The sequence below is a fragment of the Macaca nemestrina genome, chromosome 2 (genome assembly GCF_043159975.1).
Source record: "Macaca nemestrina isolate mMacNem1 chromosome 2, mMacNem.hap1, whole genome shotgun sequence".
In the NCBI taxonomy this organism is placed as follows: domain Eukaryota; kingdom Metazoa; phylum Chordata; class Mammalia; order Primates; family Cercopithecidae; genus Macaca; species Macaca nemestrina.
The window spans coordinates 127,190,831-127,206,821 of NC_092126.1; the positions used below are offsets into that span (position 1 = coordinate 127,190,831).

A 15,991-nucleotide genomic window follows, 5' to 3' on the forward strand; every position below is an offset into this window, starting at 1 on the left:
GCGCCTAGTTGCGCCTAGTTAACTCATCATCAAGCATCACTTCCCCAGGGATGCCCCAATGACTCCCTGACTGATGTCAATCTCATGGCATCTGCCTTGCATAGTATTATTCACAGGTGTGACTTTTTGTGCAATTACTTGATTAATATCAGTCATTCCCACTAAACACCCTGAGACCAGGGTCTACATCTGATTTTGCTCACTGTTGTTTCCCCAGCAGCTTGTACAGTGCCTGGCTCGCAGTAGGCATGAAAGTGTTTATTGAATGATTTGATGTCTACATACAATGACGCTGTGGAAAGTTCTTCTAGACACGCAATCGTATAGTTGTCATGGATTGAATGACAATAGTAACAGTGGGCAAGTGGCTGTTGCTTAGGAAGGACTGACACAAAACAGAAGACAAGAGAATGGGTGGCTGTATGCACAGTACCTAGCACAAAGCTCTCCACTTGGAAGGGGATCCCAATCCTTGTGCAGCCCCAACATCCACCTGAGCACCTCGGAAAATGCCCAAAAGGTCAGTGGCACTTGGCTGTCTTTTATTGCGTTTCATTTAAGCTAGTGGATATATTTCCAAAGAGTTTATGTCAACAGCTTTAAAAGCCAAGTTATTGCCAGTTTGGTGCCTATTACCTACCCTAATCCAGCTTTAAATTGACTTGGAAAAACGAAGACAACAAACTCGCAGCCTTGACTGCAAAGTGAAAAGATGGTGCAATTAATGCAAATGTCTTTGATTGCCCTTGAGAAACATTTGTAAATCAAAATTGGTAATGACTTACCTGTGTAGCATATTCTCTGAAATTATCCACAACAGAGAGAATTGTTTTATATTATTCAAATGTGTAAAGTTAGGTTTAATAAATGAAAAATGTTCTTTCTCATATAATTTCAATTAGGAGACTGGCTTCAGTTCCAAAAACCTTTTGTGGACACCTAGCAAGTGCTAGGTACTCTGCAAGGCCAGGGGAAGGAGATATGGAGATGGACTGCTTAGTGCTTGCTTCTCAATGATGGCAATAGAAAGAAATACATGCCATGTTCCAAGTGCACATTGTGCAAAGTGAAACGTCCTTCATTTTGTAAAGGAAATAATAATGGTGCAGAGGTTGTAGAAGAGCAGGAGGCACTCACCAAGAAGACCATGAAGGGTTCAAGATAACACAGGTCCAGCTTTATAATGTTACAAGTGAAAAAAATGAGGACCCCCAAAGACAAAGTTCCCTCAACTAGTTAATGCCAAAACCAGATCCTGAGCTCAAAAGTTCCTTTTAAGGAGTTATCTGAGGTGTTACCAAATTCTATTCTTATTGGCTTTCTCAAAAAACACTCCAGTCATTAGGGGTTGAAAAATCAAGCAAACTTTGATTTGCTGTTGATAAGGGAGCAAGATACAACTTCCTGCCTCCAATTTGGCCCCTTTTCAGTCTACTTCTGATATAATCATGAAATAATTTCCTAGAATGCAAATCTGATCACATGATTCCTGTTGCACTTAGGATAATAACTGGCATCCTTCATAAGACCTCCAAGGCTCAATATGCCCTGGCCCTGCCTGGCCTTTGATCACTATCTCCTTCTTTCTCTAGGTTCCACCCACACTATACCTCCTCTAGTTCTTCAATCATATTGTGATTTCTGCCACATAAGTTCCCTCTGCATGGAACACTCTTCCTCCTTCTTCACTACTGATTCATTAGGCTCAGGCAGAATGCCATTACCCTGACTGTAGACTAGGTTAGTACTTCTTTGCCCTCTCTATGTGCTCGCCATCACTTTTTATCGAGTTACCTGCCTAGTAAACTGTCTTCCTTTCTAGACTAAGCCCCAAGAGGGTAGGAATGTCTCTATCAGTCACTCATACATTCCACACCTCAGCATAATACCCAGATTCTTAGTTAGGAAGGCTAAGCTGCTGGAACAAAGAAACTTCAAAGTCTGAGCATTTTACAGAACGTGAAGTTCTTTTTTCTTTGTCATGTGACAGTCCAGAGTGGGAGTTCCAGGTCTGTGGCAGTTTTACTCCATGCAATCACGTGAGACACAGGCTGATCAGAATGTGGCTTCTAAAGTCTTCCTGATAATTTCCCCCTTAGTCAGCTTGAATGGGATACAGCATGGAGGAGCTTACACAGAACGTGTTCACTTCTTTTCTGCTCCATTTCCATCTGGAAGAACTCAGTCATGTAGCTGCAAAACTACAAGGAAAACTGAAATATGTGGGCTAGCTGGCCAGCCATGTGCAGGCATTTCTTTACTATGTGGCAAGACGAAAAAGGATTTTGGAAGACAGATGACTGCTCCACTAAAATGTCAGAGAATATTTATCAAAATAAATAATTTTTAAATTGTTGTATTGCTCTGCTTTAATGCTGATGTCAATACCCCAACTCCCAGAATCATTATATTTCTTTCATTTTTTTGGCAGCATTTCAATACCCAAACAACTGGCTTCAGTGAAAGGTAAGGCATAGATGACTGAGATGTACATTTTTATCCTCTACCAAGATGGCATGCCAAGTGTTAAAAAAATAATAGGATATCAGAGAATGCCAGGGATGTAAGGGAACTTTTGAATAAATCATCAAACATTCACGATGTTCTTTTTAAAGATCTGGGAACTGAGGTCCAGGAGTAGGAATTAACTTGCCTAAACTTATACAGCTCATTAAAGACAGAGCTGAGATGAGACCATGGATCCCCTGGTTCCTAATTCAGTGTTCTCCCCACCATATCCAGTTGCATCTCCAAGGGCAGCATCCTCAGAATGTCTAGAGCGGGACCATGAGTATCTGACTCATGAATGTTGAGTGGACCTCAGGATGCAATCAGCCCCCAATTGCCTCTGTTGACTGAGTGGAAACAATGTGGCCACCTCTCAAAGTGTAAATATTTGCCCTGGAATTCAATTTCATAGGTAAAATAACTTTAGGACTAACGACATTGCCATGGAAATAACAACATAAGAAAAAATGCTCGTACACTTGGAACATTATTTTATTCAAAACTATAAGGCTTCACATGTTTACAGAGTAACAAGCACAGTTGTACGTTACTATATTACAGGTTTTTGCCTCCTAGATGACTAGCCAAACTCTCCAAAAGAGACTCTGTAATTTTATTTAAATACATTTCCATCTTTATGGAACCATTTCTATATTATTACAACACAGCAGACTCGTGATTTATGTTTCAATAATTTACACAATTTCAGGCACTTTCGAGAATTGTCCCATCACGTGTCTAACATAACTTCTCCTTCTGGGAGGTTGAGATTGTAACTCTGTCAACCCCACTGCACACCCACCCCTGCCCACATACACAACATTCCTAGCACCAGACTCCTTAAATCAGACCACTGAACCACATTTATTCCTATGCCTTAAAAAAATCACAGGATACACATGACTCATCTCCCCAGAATGTAGTTTATTTAGTGGGAAATAATTCTAGATGTTATTCATCGAAATCAGACATGGATAGGTCGTGACATAGAAGTCAATACAAACCCACATTTTCTCTGCTGGCTACTTGGGCCTACGCCCCTGATCTCATGAGGCTTAGGAATGCAGGGTGAGTACATATTTGCCTCTAACACCCAGGGTATTTTTGCTGTGGGAAAATTTGAGAAGTACTGGGAAAATTACTGACCTAAAGAGTAGACAGCCGGGACCTAGTTTTTAGTTCTGATATATACTACCTATGTGAGCTTGAGCAAACAACTTCTCTCCTGTAGGTCTTCACATCATTTACAAAAATAACAAATATCAGGACAAGTTCTAAAATGAGAAGATTCTTTCATCCTGCTGTATTGAGACTGGTATTTCCATGACACCATTCAATTTGAATTGACAGTAAAGGAATTAGGAGATTGAGTGTTCCACGTTCCAGAGCAGGTGAAGAGGAAGAGGCAGAGGCAGAGAATTGTTCTGAAGTTCAAATCAGCCCAGTTTAACACATGTATAGTGAGGCCTACAGCATGCCAGGGCCTGGGAATGAATGCAAAGATAAACAAGAGGCAGTAACTGTCTGCAAAGAATACACAGTCCAATGTGTTATACATATAGCGTCCACGAGCTACATGTAGATAATGAGCACTTGAAATTTGGTTAATTTGAATTGAGATGTGTTAAGACTTAGGAGACTTAGTAGGAAAAAAAAATGTAAAATATCCCAATAATTTGTTTATATTGGTGACATGTTGAAATAATATTTTAATATACTGGCTTCCATAAAATAGATTATTAAAATTAACTTTTACCTGTTTCTTTTTACTTCTTTTTTTTTTTTTTTTTTTTTTTTTTTTTGAGATGGAGTCTCACTCTGTCATCCAGGCTGGAGTGCAGTGGCTGGATCTCAGTTCAGTGCAAGCTCCACCTCCTGGGTTTATGCCATTCTTCTGTCTCAGCCTCCCCAGTAGCTGGGACTACAAGCGCCCACCACCTCACCCGGCTGGTTTTTTGTATTTTTTAGTAGAGACGGGGTTTCACTGGGTTAGCCAGGATGGTCTCGATCTCCTGACCTCGTGATCCGCCCATCTCGGCCTCCCAAAGTGCTGGGATTACAGGCTTGAGCCACCGTGCCTGGCCTCTTTTTACTTCTTTAATGTGGCTATCTATCAGAAATTTTAAAATTATGATTGTGGTTCAAATTGTTTTTGGTGGGGGGGCAGCACTGATGTAGAAGATAATGTAGACAGAGTGTTTCAGTGTGAAGATTATGAAAAGGTTATGTTTAAGAATTATAGAAGCACAAAGGAGGGACATGTAGCCCCATCTGGGAGTTTGGGAAAGAGTCCTGCAAAATACACTGCCTGAAAAAACAACACTTAGAGGCAGTGTGCATCTTGGAGTGAAACCAGAGTTGTTGTGAGGCAAGCTATAATACTTAGCCTCTCGCTGTCTCCATTTCTTCATCGATAGAGTGGGGTTGATACTAAGACCTACCTCATCAGACTGACATCAGAATATAGTGAGTTGAATCATGTGCATGCATCCCATGGAGGAGTGATTGGCACATAGAAAGTGTGTCATATATTATTGCCCACCAGAACACAAGCTCCGAAAAGTCAGGGTTTGTTCTTTTGATGTTGCTCACTGCTCTACGCCCCAGAAGTATCACAGGGCCTGGTAATACTTGCCAATAAATGCTTGTTGGATGGATAGAGTATTTAGGGACTACATACAGTTCAGTATTATTAAAGTACTGACAGTGAGCTAGAGAATAACAAAGAGGGCAGCAGAACCTGGCCGGGCTTAACGTCCTTCCCTGTACCCCCATTCCAGAGGCAAGAGAGCCAATAAAAGATGCCAAAAGAGAAACAGCAGCCCCTTGTGTTTTCAGTTGCACTTAGCCCTTTACAATATGCTTTCACATACTAGTTCCCAACTCTGCAAGGCAGACAGCGAAGGAATTAAGAGGCAACATGCTGGGTTTATTAAGGGAAGAATCCAACCATAGAAACAGGAAACTGAAACACCTCACCAAATATCATCAGTGTTATTAGAACAACCAGAGTTCCTCGTTATCTTTTATTTTTAATATTTTCTAGCTCTGTTTTTACCATGGCCATATGCTATTTTATAGTTAGGGGAAAGGCATGCTATTTTTTAAAAGAGATGGAGGAAAAGAATGGGAAGTTGGCTAGCTAGACCAGATGGAGTTCCCATTTCAGAGTGCAGTCAGACCCGAACTTCATTAGAGGGTCAAAAAATATCTGGATTCCACAATCACCATGGGGATGCCCTTGCAAAAAGATACTCCTAAGTGGCTGATCTTTCTATGGACTTTGAAGTCAAAGGTTTCAAATACTTTCTTTGCCACTTCTTAGCAATGTGAACTTTATTTAACCAAATATGTAGCCTGGGCACTGCTCAGAGATACGATATAAACCGAGAAGGCCCACACACTCCCTCCTTTCACCTATTTATCTTCACTCTTGTCCCTCCTCATCATCTTTAACTGAAAAATTACATGCTCAAAATGCTTCGATGCCTTCTCTTTCCACTTTAAAGAAAATCCTGATTCCGTTACATGGCCTGTAAGTCCTGTATGATCTAGCTTTTGCCTACAAACATTCTTCCAGCCCCTAGACTCTAGTCACAACTGTCTTCTTTCAGAAATCTGCCAAATATGCCAGATTTCTTCCGACCTGAGCCTTCACATATCTGGCTTCCCGAGCCTGGAACATTCAGCAAATTCCTAATCTCACCCTGACCCTTACCCTTTTCATGGCTGGCTCCTCCTCATGCTAGTAATCTTAGCTTAAATATTAATCTACTCATGGAGGCCTTCCAGAGCACCCATCTAAGTAGTTTTCCACCCAGACCCACTCTGTGAGTTTTTTCCTGTCTCAGTACCTTCCTTGCTTCATACACCACAAGTTGTAAATATATATATAAAACATGTATGTGGACAAATAACAAAAAATAAATACATGTGTATACATATACACACTCTTGATTATTATTGATTTCTCTGCTAGATCATAAGATCTATGAGAGTAGAAACCACATCTAAGGTTTTTTAATTAAAAAAAAAATAGGGACAAGGATCTTGCTATGTTGACCAGGCTGGTCTCAAATTCCTGGCCTCAAGCAATCACCCCATCTCAGCCTTCCAAAGTGCTGGGATTATAGGCATGAGACACTGTGCCTGGCCCCACATCTGGGTTTGCTCACTCTATGTGCTGGGAAGTACTTGGTAAGCACTCAATATGAAAATCATGTTATTCTGACTGAACATCATTCTTTGAACCTGTCATTGTTGCACATTACCTGGGCTGAAAGCTGGGAGATTTTGTTTTTATTTTCTTTGCATTCATTCATTTAACACCATTTATTAGCACCTACAATGTAGCAGAAATTTGTACTGGTCACTGGGAATATAGTGATTTTAAGAAAAAAGATCTGATCCCTGGCCCATGGACACTGTTTTCTAGTTGAGGAAAGGACAGATAAACCTGTAATAACTGTAAAGTGTGGTAAGTTATACACTAGGGGATGTATTGGTGACTAAAAGAACACAGAACATATGAATTTTCTTCATGGTACCTTGTACATTTCCCTGTGTTCACAGCAATGCAGTGGAAAGAAACAAATTAGCATTGCCCTATCAAGGAGCTTACCTGAGAGAAACCAGCTGGGAGATCACTCTGTTTTAGGCCACGAGTCAAAGAGAACCCTCATTCATCATTATAGCAAAGAGCTTTTCCCGAAAGTCATTCTCCTTTATCATACTGACATGAAGTGATGCTGTGTCTGACACAGAATATAAATTCCACAAGAGCAGGACTTCATTTTATTCAGTGATTCCTAATATCAAGGACTGAGCTTCATCCATAGTAGATGCTCTATCAATATTTGTTGAATAGCTGAATGAAATTACAGATCAGAAAACCAAAGCTTACAGAGGTGAGGGACTTTTCTAAGGTCACATGGCAACCAGTTGGTAAATCTCATTTCTAACTCTACTAATTCTAATTGCTATTAAGGGAAATTTTGTTCTCCGTTGTTTAAAGATGCAGGATCGGAAACTCCCGCATCCTGCTCCCAGATAGGAGGCAAAGGGCCGAGATTTAGAAGGTTCCCCACGGTTCCCTTGAAAGATACAACAGCAGGTCTGGGGAAGGGTTATTTCTAACTCAGGATATTTCGTTGCACATTTCTTCTCTCCTAGCTCTGAGGAAGTGCTCAGATCTGGAAAAAGCCATTGCCACCACTGCTCTGATTTTCAGAAATTCTTCTGACTCTGATGGTAAACTTGAAAAAGCTACTGCCAAAGATCTGCTGCAAACCCAATTTGGGAATTTCACAGAGGTAAGAGAATTAACTTGCATAAAGAAACAGGAACCACACCCTCATGGCTGACCCAACGAGCGAAGAACTCCACCTCCAGGTCCCTGTCTGTTGTCTCACGTAACAAATGTTTATTGAACATCTACCTTATGCCAGGCAGTGAGCTGCGCTGGAGTTGTTGCAGTGAAGACAGCAATCCTCACCAGGGGAAAGAAATATGCTAAAAGTAATTAAAAATAGTCGAAGGGTATGAAAGAGTAGAACATTCAGTGAGAGAAAACAAAGGAACTATCTTGGGGCAGGTAGTCAAAGATGGACTCCTGGAAAACTAAGGTATAGCTGAGATCTGAAGGGTGAGCAGGAGGTAGCTAGGCCAGGGGGAGTAAGAATGATGGCATCCCAAGCAGAGATCTGGAGGGCCAGTTGGTGAGAAGGGATGGGACGGTAGCTGGGAAGTGGTTAGAGATGAGGCTGGGAAGGTGAGGAGAAGCCAAATCTTACAGAAGCATAGCCTGATAGCAAGAGGAAGCCAGGAACAGTTTCTACGTCCAGGCTTAAGAAATTACACCAGCCGCAGTACAGAGAACAGACTGGGGTTGGGGGTGGAATAGGAAAAAAAGGGAATAACTAACTGTAGGGAGGCAATTCAAGAGAAAGACGGTAATGGCTTAGACTACGGCAATGAAGATGGAGAGAAACAGACAAATAGTTGAGACATTTAGAAGGTGGAATGAACAAGATCTGACAAGTGATTGACTGTGAGAGTTGAAGGACATGAAAGCAAATGATGACAACCCAATTTCTGACTTAAGAAAGAAATGATGGTGATCCCATTCCTAGAGAAGAAAAAGGCTAAAGAATAAGCAGGTTTGAGGTGGGGTGGAGGAAGGGAGGAGACGCTGAATTCCATTAGGATGTGTCAATGTTAAGATGTCCATGAAATATTTAAGAGGAGAGATTTAGCAACAGGATAGATGAGTTCAAAGGTGAGAATAGAGATCTGTGTTCAAAATATAGAAATGAGAGTCAGCAGTATATAATCAGTCACTGACCTAAAGGTTACTACCTTACTCACCTAAGGGTATATTTCTCAAACTTCAGCCATTGAACACCACAGTTAGTATTCATATTTTGGAAAATACCAGCCTAGGGAAAATGTGTAAGAGGAAAAGAGGGCCTCACATCAGCTTAAACTATCAATATTTATTGATGGGAAGAGCAAGAAAGCACATAGGGGCAGTCACCAAGTCCCTGTATCTGTTCTGAAATATTGAAAAGATAGTGTTCTCTCTATATATGCACACATATACATACATACACACCAATATATGGTTTCAGTGCACTATAGTTATATAAGATGTCACCCACTTCGGGGAGCTGAGTCAAGGGTACAACTTTCTGTGAGTGGGTGATTATTTCAAGGGAGAAAGAGAGAATATAGTGTAATGCACAGATAAATGAATGAAAAGAAAAGTTAATAAGGGTTAGCTATTTTAAGTAATGGGGTAAAAGGTTACAGTCACAGTCCTTTTTTTAAATTTACTTTTTCTAAATGTTCTATATTAATCATGTATTTTTCTGATTTTTTTTGGGGGGGGGAAGCTACTTTTTCAGGCAGAAATATCAGGCAGAATTTATTAAGAGGTAACAAGTTTTGGGGAGTCTAAGGAAAGGATGGGTAAATAAATCCTATACCATTTGCCTGCATCCAAGGCCAAAAGAAATGGGGCCCATATGCCAGACAGAAAAGGGGCTCATTACCTGGTAGCCTGGCAAATGCTCAGCAAGCTTTTAACACATATGAAAATGAAGAACTAGTGGGTGCATCATCTTGATGTAACTCATCATCCCTGTCAGAACACCAGGGGAAAATAATTAAAAAACAATCCTTAGGAAAGACACCTTCAGCCTCAAGTCTCTCAGTGTAGGCTAAACCCTAGAAGTACAACCAATTTCTGGATCTCTCTAGCAGCAGGCACACCCAGGCCTCAGTGTAATCTGCCCTCTGCTCAAGATGAAAGCAGAGCCATATTTCAGGGACTTGAGGGGCAGTTCATCCCAAGGCATTCTCTGCAACGTCTGTCAGAATGCTGCCTTGGCCCAACCACCGCACTCCATGAGACCCCCTAGGGCAGGTGCATGCACATGAGTCAATGGTAAAGCTCAGGAGCCCACTTCATTCCTAACTGGGATTTCTCCTCAATCGCAGTTGTGTCCTCTGATAAACGGAGCTGGTTCTTTTGGCTAAGGCCTGAGTTCTAAGGGGAACATTGCCGTTCCCATAGGGCTAAACATGCTTTTGGGGATCTTAGCACCTTATAACCAGTCAGACAGAATAAAACAAAGCACCTAAAGGCTCTACTGGGAAGATACAGAAAGATGACAGGTCATGCCCCAGGAGGACTGGACCTCAGAAAATGGTGCGCTCTTAAAATATGCAGGAAAAAAAAGAAGACCAATACCTATCTCATACCTCTGAGCAAACAGTGTGCCATTCTGCTAGTAGAGTGGCAGCATCTACCTGTGTCTTGGAATCTGACCCTTTCCAAATAGCACTCAGCTGTTTTGGAGGGAGAGCATAGAGAGCGTCCCTTGGCCCTCATGGATAGGGAGACGGTGACCTCTTGAGGAGAAACAGCTGTGAGAAACCAGAATGAGCCTAAGCCTATAAGAGGAATGTAGCATCATTCCCAAAGTGCCTTAGTCATTGCTGTGATGGCTTTGTACACCTAGCACATAGGTGAGCATTTGGGGTCAAACTAAATGCAAATATGGTTCAATATAATGGTGAATCAAATGACTCTAACATTTTTAACGTCACTGGGGAAGATATTTCACAAGCTGTGATTTGAAACTAAAAAGTCTCTCCATTTATATACTATTAAGATGTTTTCCTTCAATCTGACGATTTACAAAGACTATGAACATATATTTGATTTATAATCAAACTGAATGCTAAATAATCTTTCAAAGCACGTATTTTCTTTTAGCATATTGTATTCTATATTTCTGCATAATCTTAAGGCTCAGACAATGAACTCATGGTGGATACCTTCCCTAACACAAAGATTATATTTTGAAAATTTAAAAACACAGTATGTGTGTTCAAAGAAAGGCAGAATGGCTTAGCAGTTAAGAGTGTGGGCTCTCAAGAGGTAGAAAGGCTTCAAACCCTGGCTCCACACCAAAACCTTCCCAGCTTGGGGCAAGTTGATTATCACCTGTCTCTGATAACTGCATCTGTAGAATGAGGATAATAGTAGTATATATTCAATAAGGTCGCTATGATGGTTAGATAAGGTAACGCATAAAAAGATTTAACATGGTGTTTTACTGATAGCACTGTTGGCAACTTGATGTGTTATTATTGTTAATAACATGTTTATTATTTACTATGATTTGGATGTTTGTCCCCTCCAAACTCCATGTTGAAATTTGATCTCCAATGTAGGTGGCAGGACCTTATGGGAGGTGTTTGAAGCCATGGGACAAGAGCCCTCATGAATAAATGAATGACCTCCCTTTTGTGTGGGGGTGTTGAGTGAGTTCTCACTCTATTAGTTACCAAGAGAGCTGGTTGTTCAAAAGAGCCTGGCACTTCCCTCCTCCTCTTGCATCCTCTCTTGCCGTGTGATCTGTGCATACACCAGCTCCCCTTCACTTTCTACCATGAGTAGAAGCCCTCTGAGGTCCTCACCAATTGCAGATGCCTCATCTTGAACTTTCCAGCCATCAGAATCGCAAGCCAAATTTTTCTTTTTTCTTTATAAATCACCCAGTCTCGGGTATTCTGTTACAGCAACACTGAACAGACTAAGACATTATTGTTTATGATCTGTAAACCTAAAGTCTATACAATGAATTTGGTTTTTATTTCTCTATTCTCACAGGGACAAGAAACCAAGCCAAAATACAGAGAGATCCTTTCTGAACTTGATGAGCACACAGAAAATAAGCTAGATTTTGAAGACTTCATGATCTTGCTCTTAAGCATCACTGTCATGTCAGATCTGCTACAAAATATATGGAGTGTAAAAATTATGAAATAAATAGTCTCAAATATGATGTATAAAATAATGGCAAAAGACAATAAAGTGTTTCCATCTTATTTTTGATTAATTGAATATATCAATCATGCAGCTGGAATTGCCTAGGATAGTTCTGATTGCTAGTATTCAGATTCAATGTAACTCCAAAAATTTACCCATACACTTCAGGACTGTTTGAATGATAAGGTCTCTGTATGCTTTACAATATGATAGATTTTATATCACTGAATAATACATTGCTTTTGCTGAGTCAAAGGTGACCTAGAGCCTCTACTTATAGTCATTGAGTCACTCATTCATTCACTAAACATTTGTTGAGCATCTACTTGATGGGACTGCTGAGAATACAGTAATGAATCGGGCAGACAGTTCCCTCCTTCAGACATGCTGGCAGAAGTCTAGCAGAAGAGATGGACATTGAACAATTTTTAATTAATTGCATACACAGTATAATTAGAATTGAAATAAGGGCTATAGGATGCTAAAAGAGATTATCACCTGATGTGAGTTCAAAGGTCAGAGAAGCTTTACTGACATTCTATAAAAGGCAAAACAAAAAACAAAGAAATTGGTCTGTGGATGCGAGGGATATGGGTAGGAAATGAGGCTGTCCACGAATGGGCACAAGGAGCCTTTTTCTTTTCTTTTCTTTTCTTTTTTTTTTTTTTTTTTTTTTTTTTTTTTTTTTTTTTTGAGATGGGGTATTGCTCTTGTCACCCAGGCTAGAGTGCAATGGCATGATCTCGGCTCACTGCAACCTCCGCCTCCCAGGTTCAAGCGATTGTCCTGCCTCAGCCTCCCGAGTAGCTGGGATTACAGGCATGTGTCACCAAGTCAGGCTAATTTTTTTGTATTTTTAGTAGAGACAGGGTTTTGCCATGTTAGCCAGGCTGGTCTCGAACTCCTGACCTCAGATGATCCACCCACCTTGGCCTCCCAAAGTGCTGGGATTACAGGCGTGAGCCACCAAGCCTGGCCAAGGGAACTTTTAAGGGGGCTGGAAATGGTCTCCATTTTGATTGTGAGGTGTGGCTACATGACTGCATGCATTTGTCAAACTCATAGAACTACACACTGAAAAGAGTGAATTGTACTGTGTGTCTATTAAACCTAAATAAATCTGACTTAACAAAAAAATAAAACCCAGTATTCTTGTAATCTCTGACCACAATTTAACCAACAACTCCTTGGGATTATGATGTAAAAGTAGTCATATCCCAGAGACCCACACTGACTCCCATGACCACCTCCTGTATTCCTGAGTTTAAATTACACACACACACACACACACACACACACACACACACACACACACACATAAAACCAATGCCTGAACCTTTAAGATAGATTCTCACAAAGACTTTTATTCATATAGGACCTTGCCTGAGGACAGCAGGCCCCAGTAGAGTAGCTCAGCATATGGCAATGGGCACTCAAGGTCCCCAGAGCGGGCACTGGGCAACAGCCAGAGGCACAAGCCTTAATCAACCCTGGCTTTCAGAGATGCCATCTTACTCTATCTTTACATAGGAGTAATAATGTCCCCCCTTTCCGACTGCAGGAACTGAGGCTTAGAATAGCTAAATGATGGTCCGGGATCATTCAGATAATCAATTTCAGAGTCAGAATCCTGGCAGAAGCAAAGAGGTGCCAAAAGGGGAGGAGAAAGAGGAGACATAGTTTTCCGGCTTTGATTCCATTTTGTCCCAGTCACTTGCTAAGCTCCACAATCAGGCAGGCAGTCACCTAACATGTATTGCACTTCTACTGCAGGCTGTTGCCAGAGAGAGGCAAAGAGGAAGGAGTCACATGTGGTCTATTGGAGCTATTCTACAATCCTGTCAAATGCATGGTAGGACTTTACTTATCTGCTTCCTTACAGTTGAGTGTGTCCATCCTTTGGCCAGTGACATTTGAGCTGAAGTGAAATGTGCCACTTCCAGGTGAAGGCTTTGAGAGCCTGGGCTCAATTCACTGCCCTGCTTCTCTGGGCTGTGATAACTGGCAAATGCCCCGTGGAGGCTGCTCCTTCAGCCTAGATCCTGAGGGAGGCCATTTTGGAGCAGAAGCCCAGACAAACTGATATGGACATCTTGCTGAAGGAAGAAATAAATCTTTTACCAGAAAAAAGACTGTTATTCATTGTAAAATTATTATAACTTCCCAAGTCCCTCCGTCACTTCTCATTTTCTTTCTAGCCCAATATTGTATGCCTCATAATCTATGTTAAGAAAATCCGCCAGGCACAGTGGCTCACACCTGTAATCTCAGCACTTTGGGAGGCCGAGGCAGGCAGATCACCTGAGGTCAGGAGTTTGAGACCAGCCTGACCAACATGAAGAAACCCCATCTCTGCTAAAAATACAAAATTAGCTGGGCGTTGTGGCACATGCCTGTAATCCCAGCTACTCGAGAGGCTGAGGCAGGAGAATCACTTGAACCCGGGAGGCGGAAGTTGCAGTGAGCCAAGATTGCACCATTGCACCCCAGCCTGGGCAACAAGAGTGAAACTCCATCTCAAAAAAAAAAAAAAATCCTTTCCAGAGTGAAACCTTCAGCCTTGCTCTGGTGAAGTGTTGCCTCATCCTGTGGTTTTCCAGACCCACCAGAACCCAACTCCCTGGCCCTCCCCACTTCCAAACTTCAGACACTCTAAATCCAAGAGCTTACAAATCATGTAAAGGAAAGCCCCAGACTTTATCCTTTCACCATTTTAACAGGAGGCAAGAGTGTTTCACAAAAACATTCAAACTCACTTATCTGACAAAAGAAGAAAAAGGAATTAAAGGAAATTTGTTTTATGTCCAGTTTTCAAAGACTTCTTGCTTTGAGCTGTTTCAAGTTGAGTGACAGAAAAGATTTCTTTTTTTTTTTTTTTTTTTTTTTTTTTTTTTTTTGACAAACACAGGGCTCATACTATGAGCCAGGCACTGTTCTAGGAAGTTCCAAATAGAAACCCATTTAATACCCATAACAACCTTGTGAGATAGGCATTATTATTATCACCATCTCATAGATGAGGAAACCGAAGCATGAAGGTTTTGATTTTCATGAATCACACAACTAAGCAGATTCGAGAGTTTTCTGCCTTCCTCAAGGGCATTGTTAATTTTGCTTTAATATTAGACGTCGTTGGGAGCAATAATATTATAACTCACCAAAAATAGCTGTGCACATTTCAGGCACTGTGCAAGAGATAGCAGTACCAGCTGGGCCCTAGAGAACCATTTGGCATTCCTCAAATAGAATTCTGTGGGCTGTTCTCCCTCGAAGCCCTTTGTGTCTCAGTTGCAAGTAGCTGAATATGGCAACCTTGGTGGCCAGTGGAAAGGTCATATTCACACCTTTCAGAGAAGGAGACCAGAGAGCCTGGCCAATGGTGTGATGAAGAATCTTGGAGTCCTTCCAACTCTATGGGCTCCCAGTAAGAATTTTTGAAAATCCATCCCAGATGGAAAGTCACACTCCTCTGGGAGGGATATCAATTATAGAATCTATTTTAGGCTGATGCAAAGAATGCAAACAGAGCAAAAGCACATGCACGTGTTGAAGCATCAGTGACAGACAAATCAATGAGTGTGATGCTAAGACACTAAAACATAGGATATCTACTTCTTGGTTCTAGTGCCAGGACCATGGGCTCTACTCTAAAAACCAAGCTGCCATCTTGAAAATGTTACTGATCGTCACAAGTGAGATCGTGATGCAAATCTGTCTTGAGATACCTTGGTTGAAAAGAAAAAAAAATCCCTTCCAATTACACATATATACATATACACACACAAACAAAGGAAAAATGGGAGGGTTGTATTCACCAAGGTACAGAGCATATAATGGAATGAAAGGATAGAGAATGCAATGAATGTCCACACAATCCTGAAAACAGCAATAGAAAGGAAAATTGAGGCTTCACTCTCAGTTTCTCTCAAATGAATTGGTTTCTGATCTCTGCTTCTCTCTGTACGTGGTCATTATTCTGTATTCTCTTTCTATCCCTCTATCTCTATTTCCTAAACCAATTATTTCTGGATTCTTGGCACAAGAACCAAACACGATATCCCCATTGCTGACTTGACTTTTCTCTTTAAATGCTCAACAGACACTCAGTAGCATCTCAGAAGGCCCAATTCTTATCCCAGGAGA

The 15,991-nt window shown here is 41.1% G+C and overlaps 1 protein-coding gene across 1 annotated transcript; it reads left to right on the plus strand.

Moving 5' to 3' along the window:
- The first annotated feature begins 316 nt into the window (after positions 1-316).
- On the plus strand, positions 317-12,481 carry LOC105483283 (sentan, cilia apical structure protein). Its single transcript, XM_011744074.2, is given in 4 exon segments — positions 317-520; positions 2,432-2,466; positions 7,681-7,820; positions 11,690-12,481. Coding segments are annotated over 4 exon segments (444 nt in total). The 5' UTR covers positions 317-410; the 3' UTR covers positions 11,849-12,481.
- Positions 12,482-15,991: the final 3,510 nt, after the last annotated feature.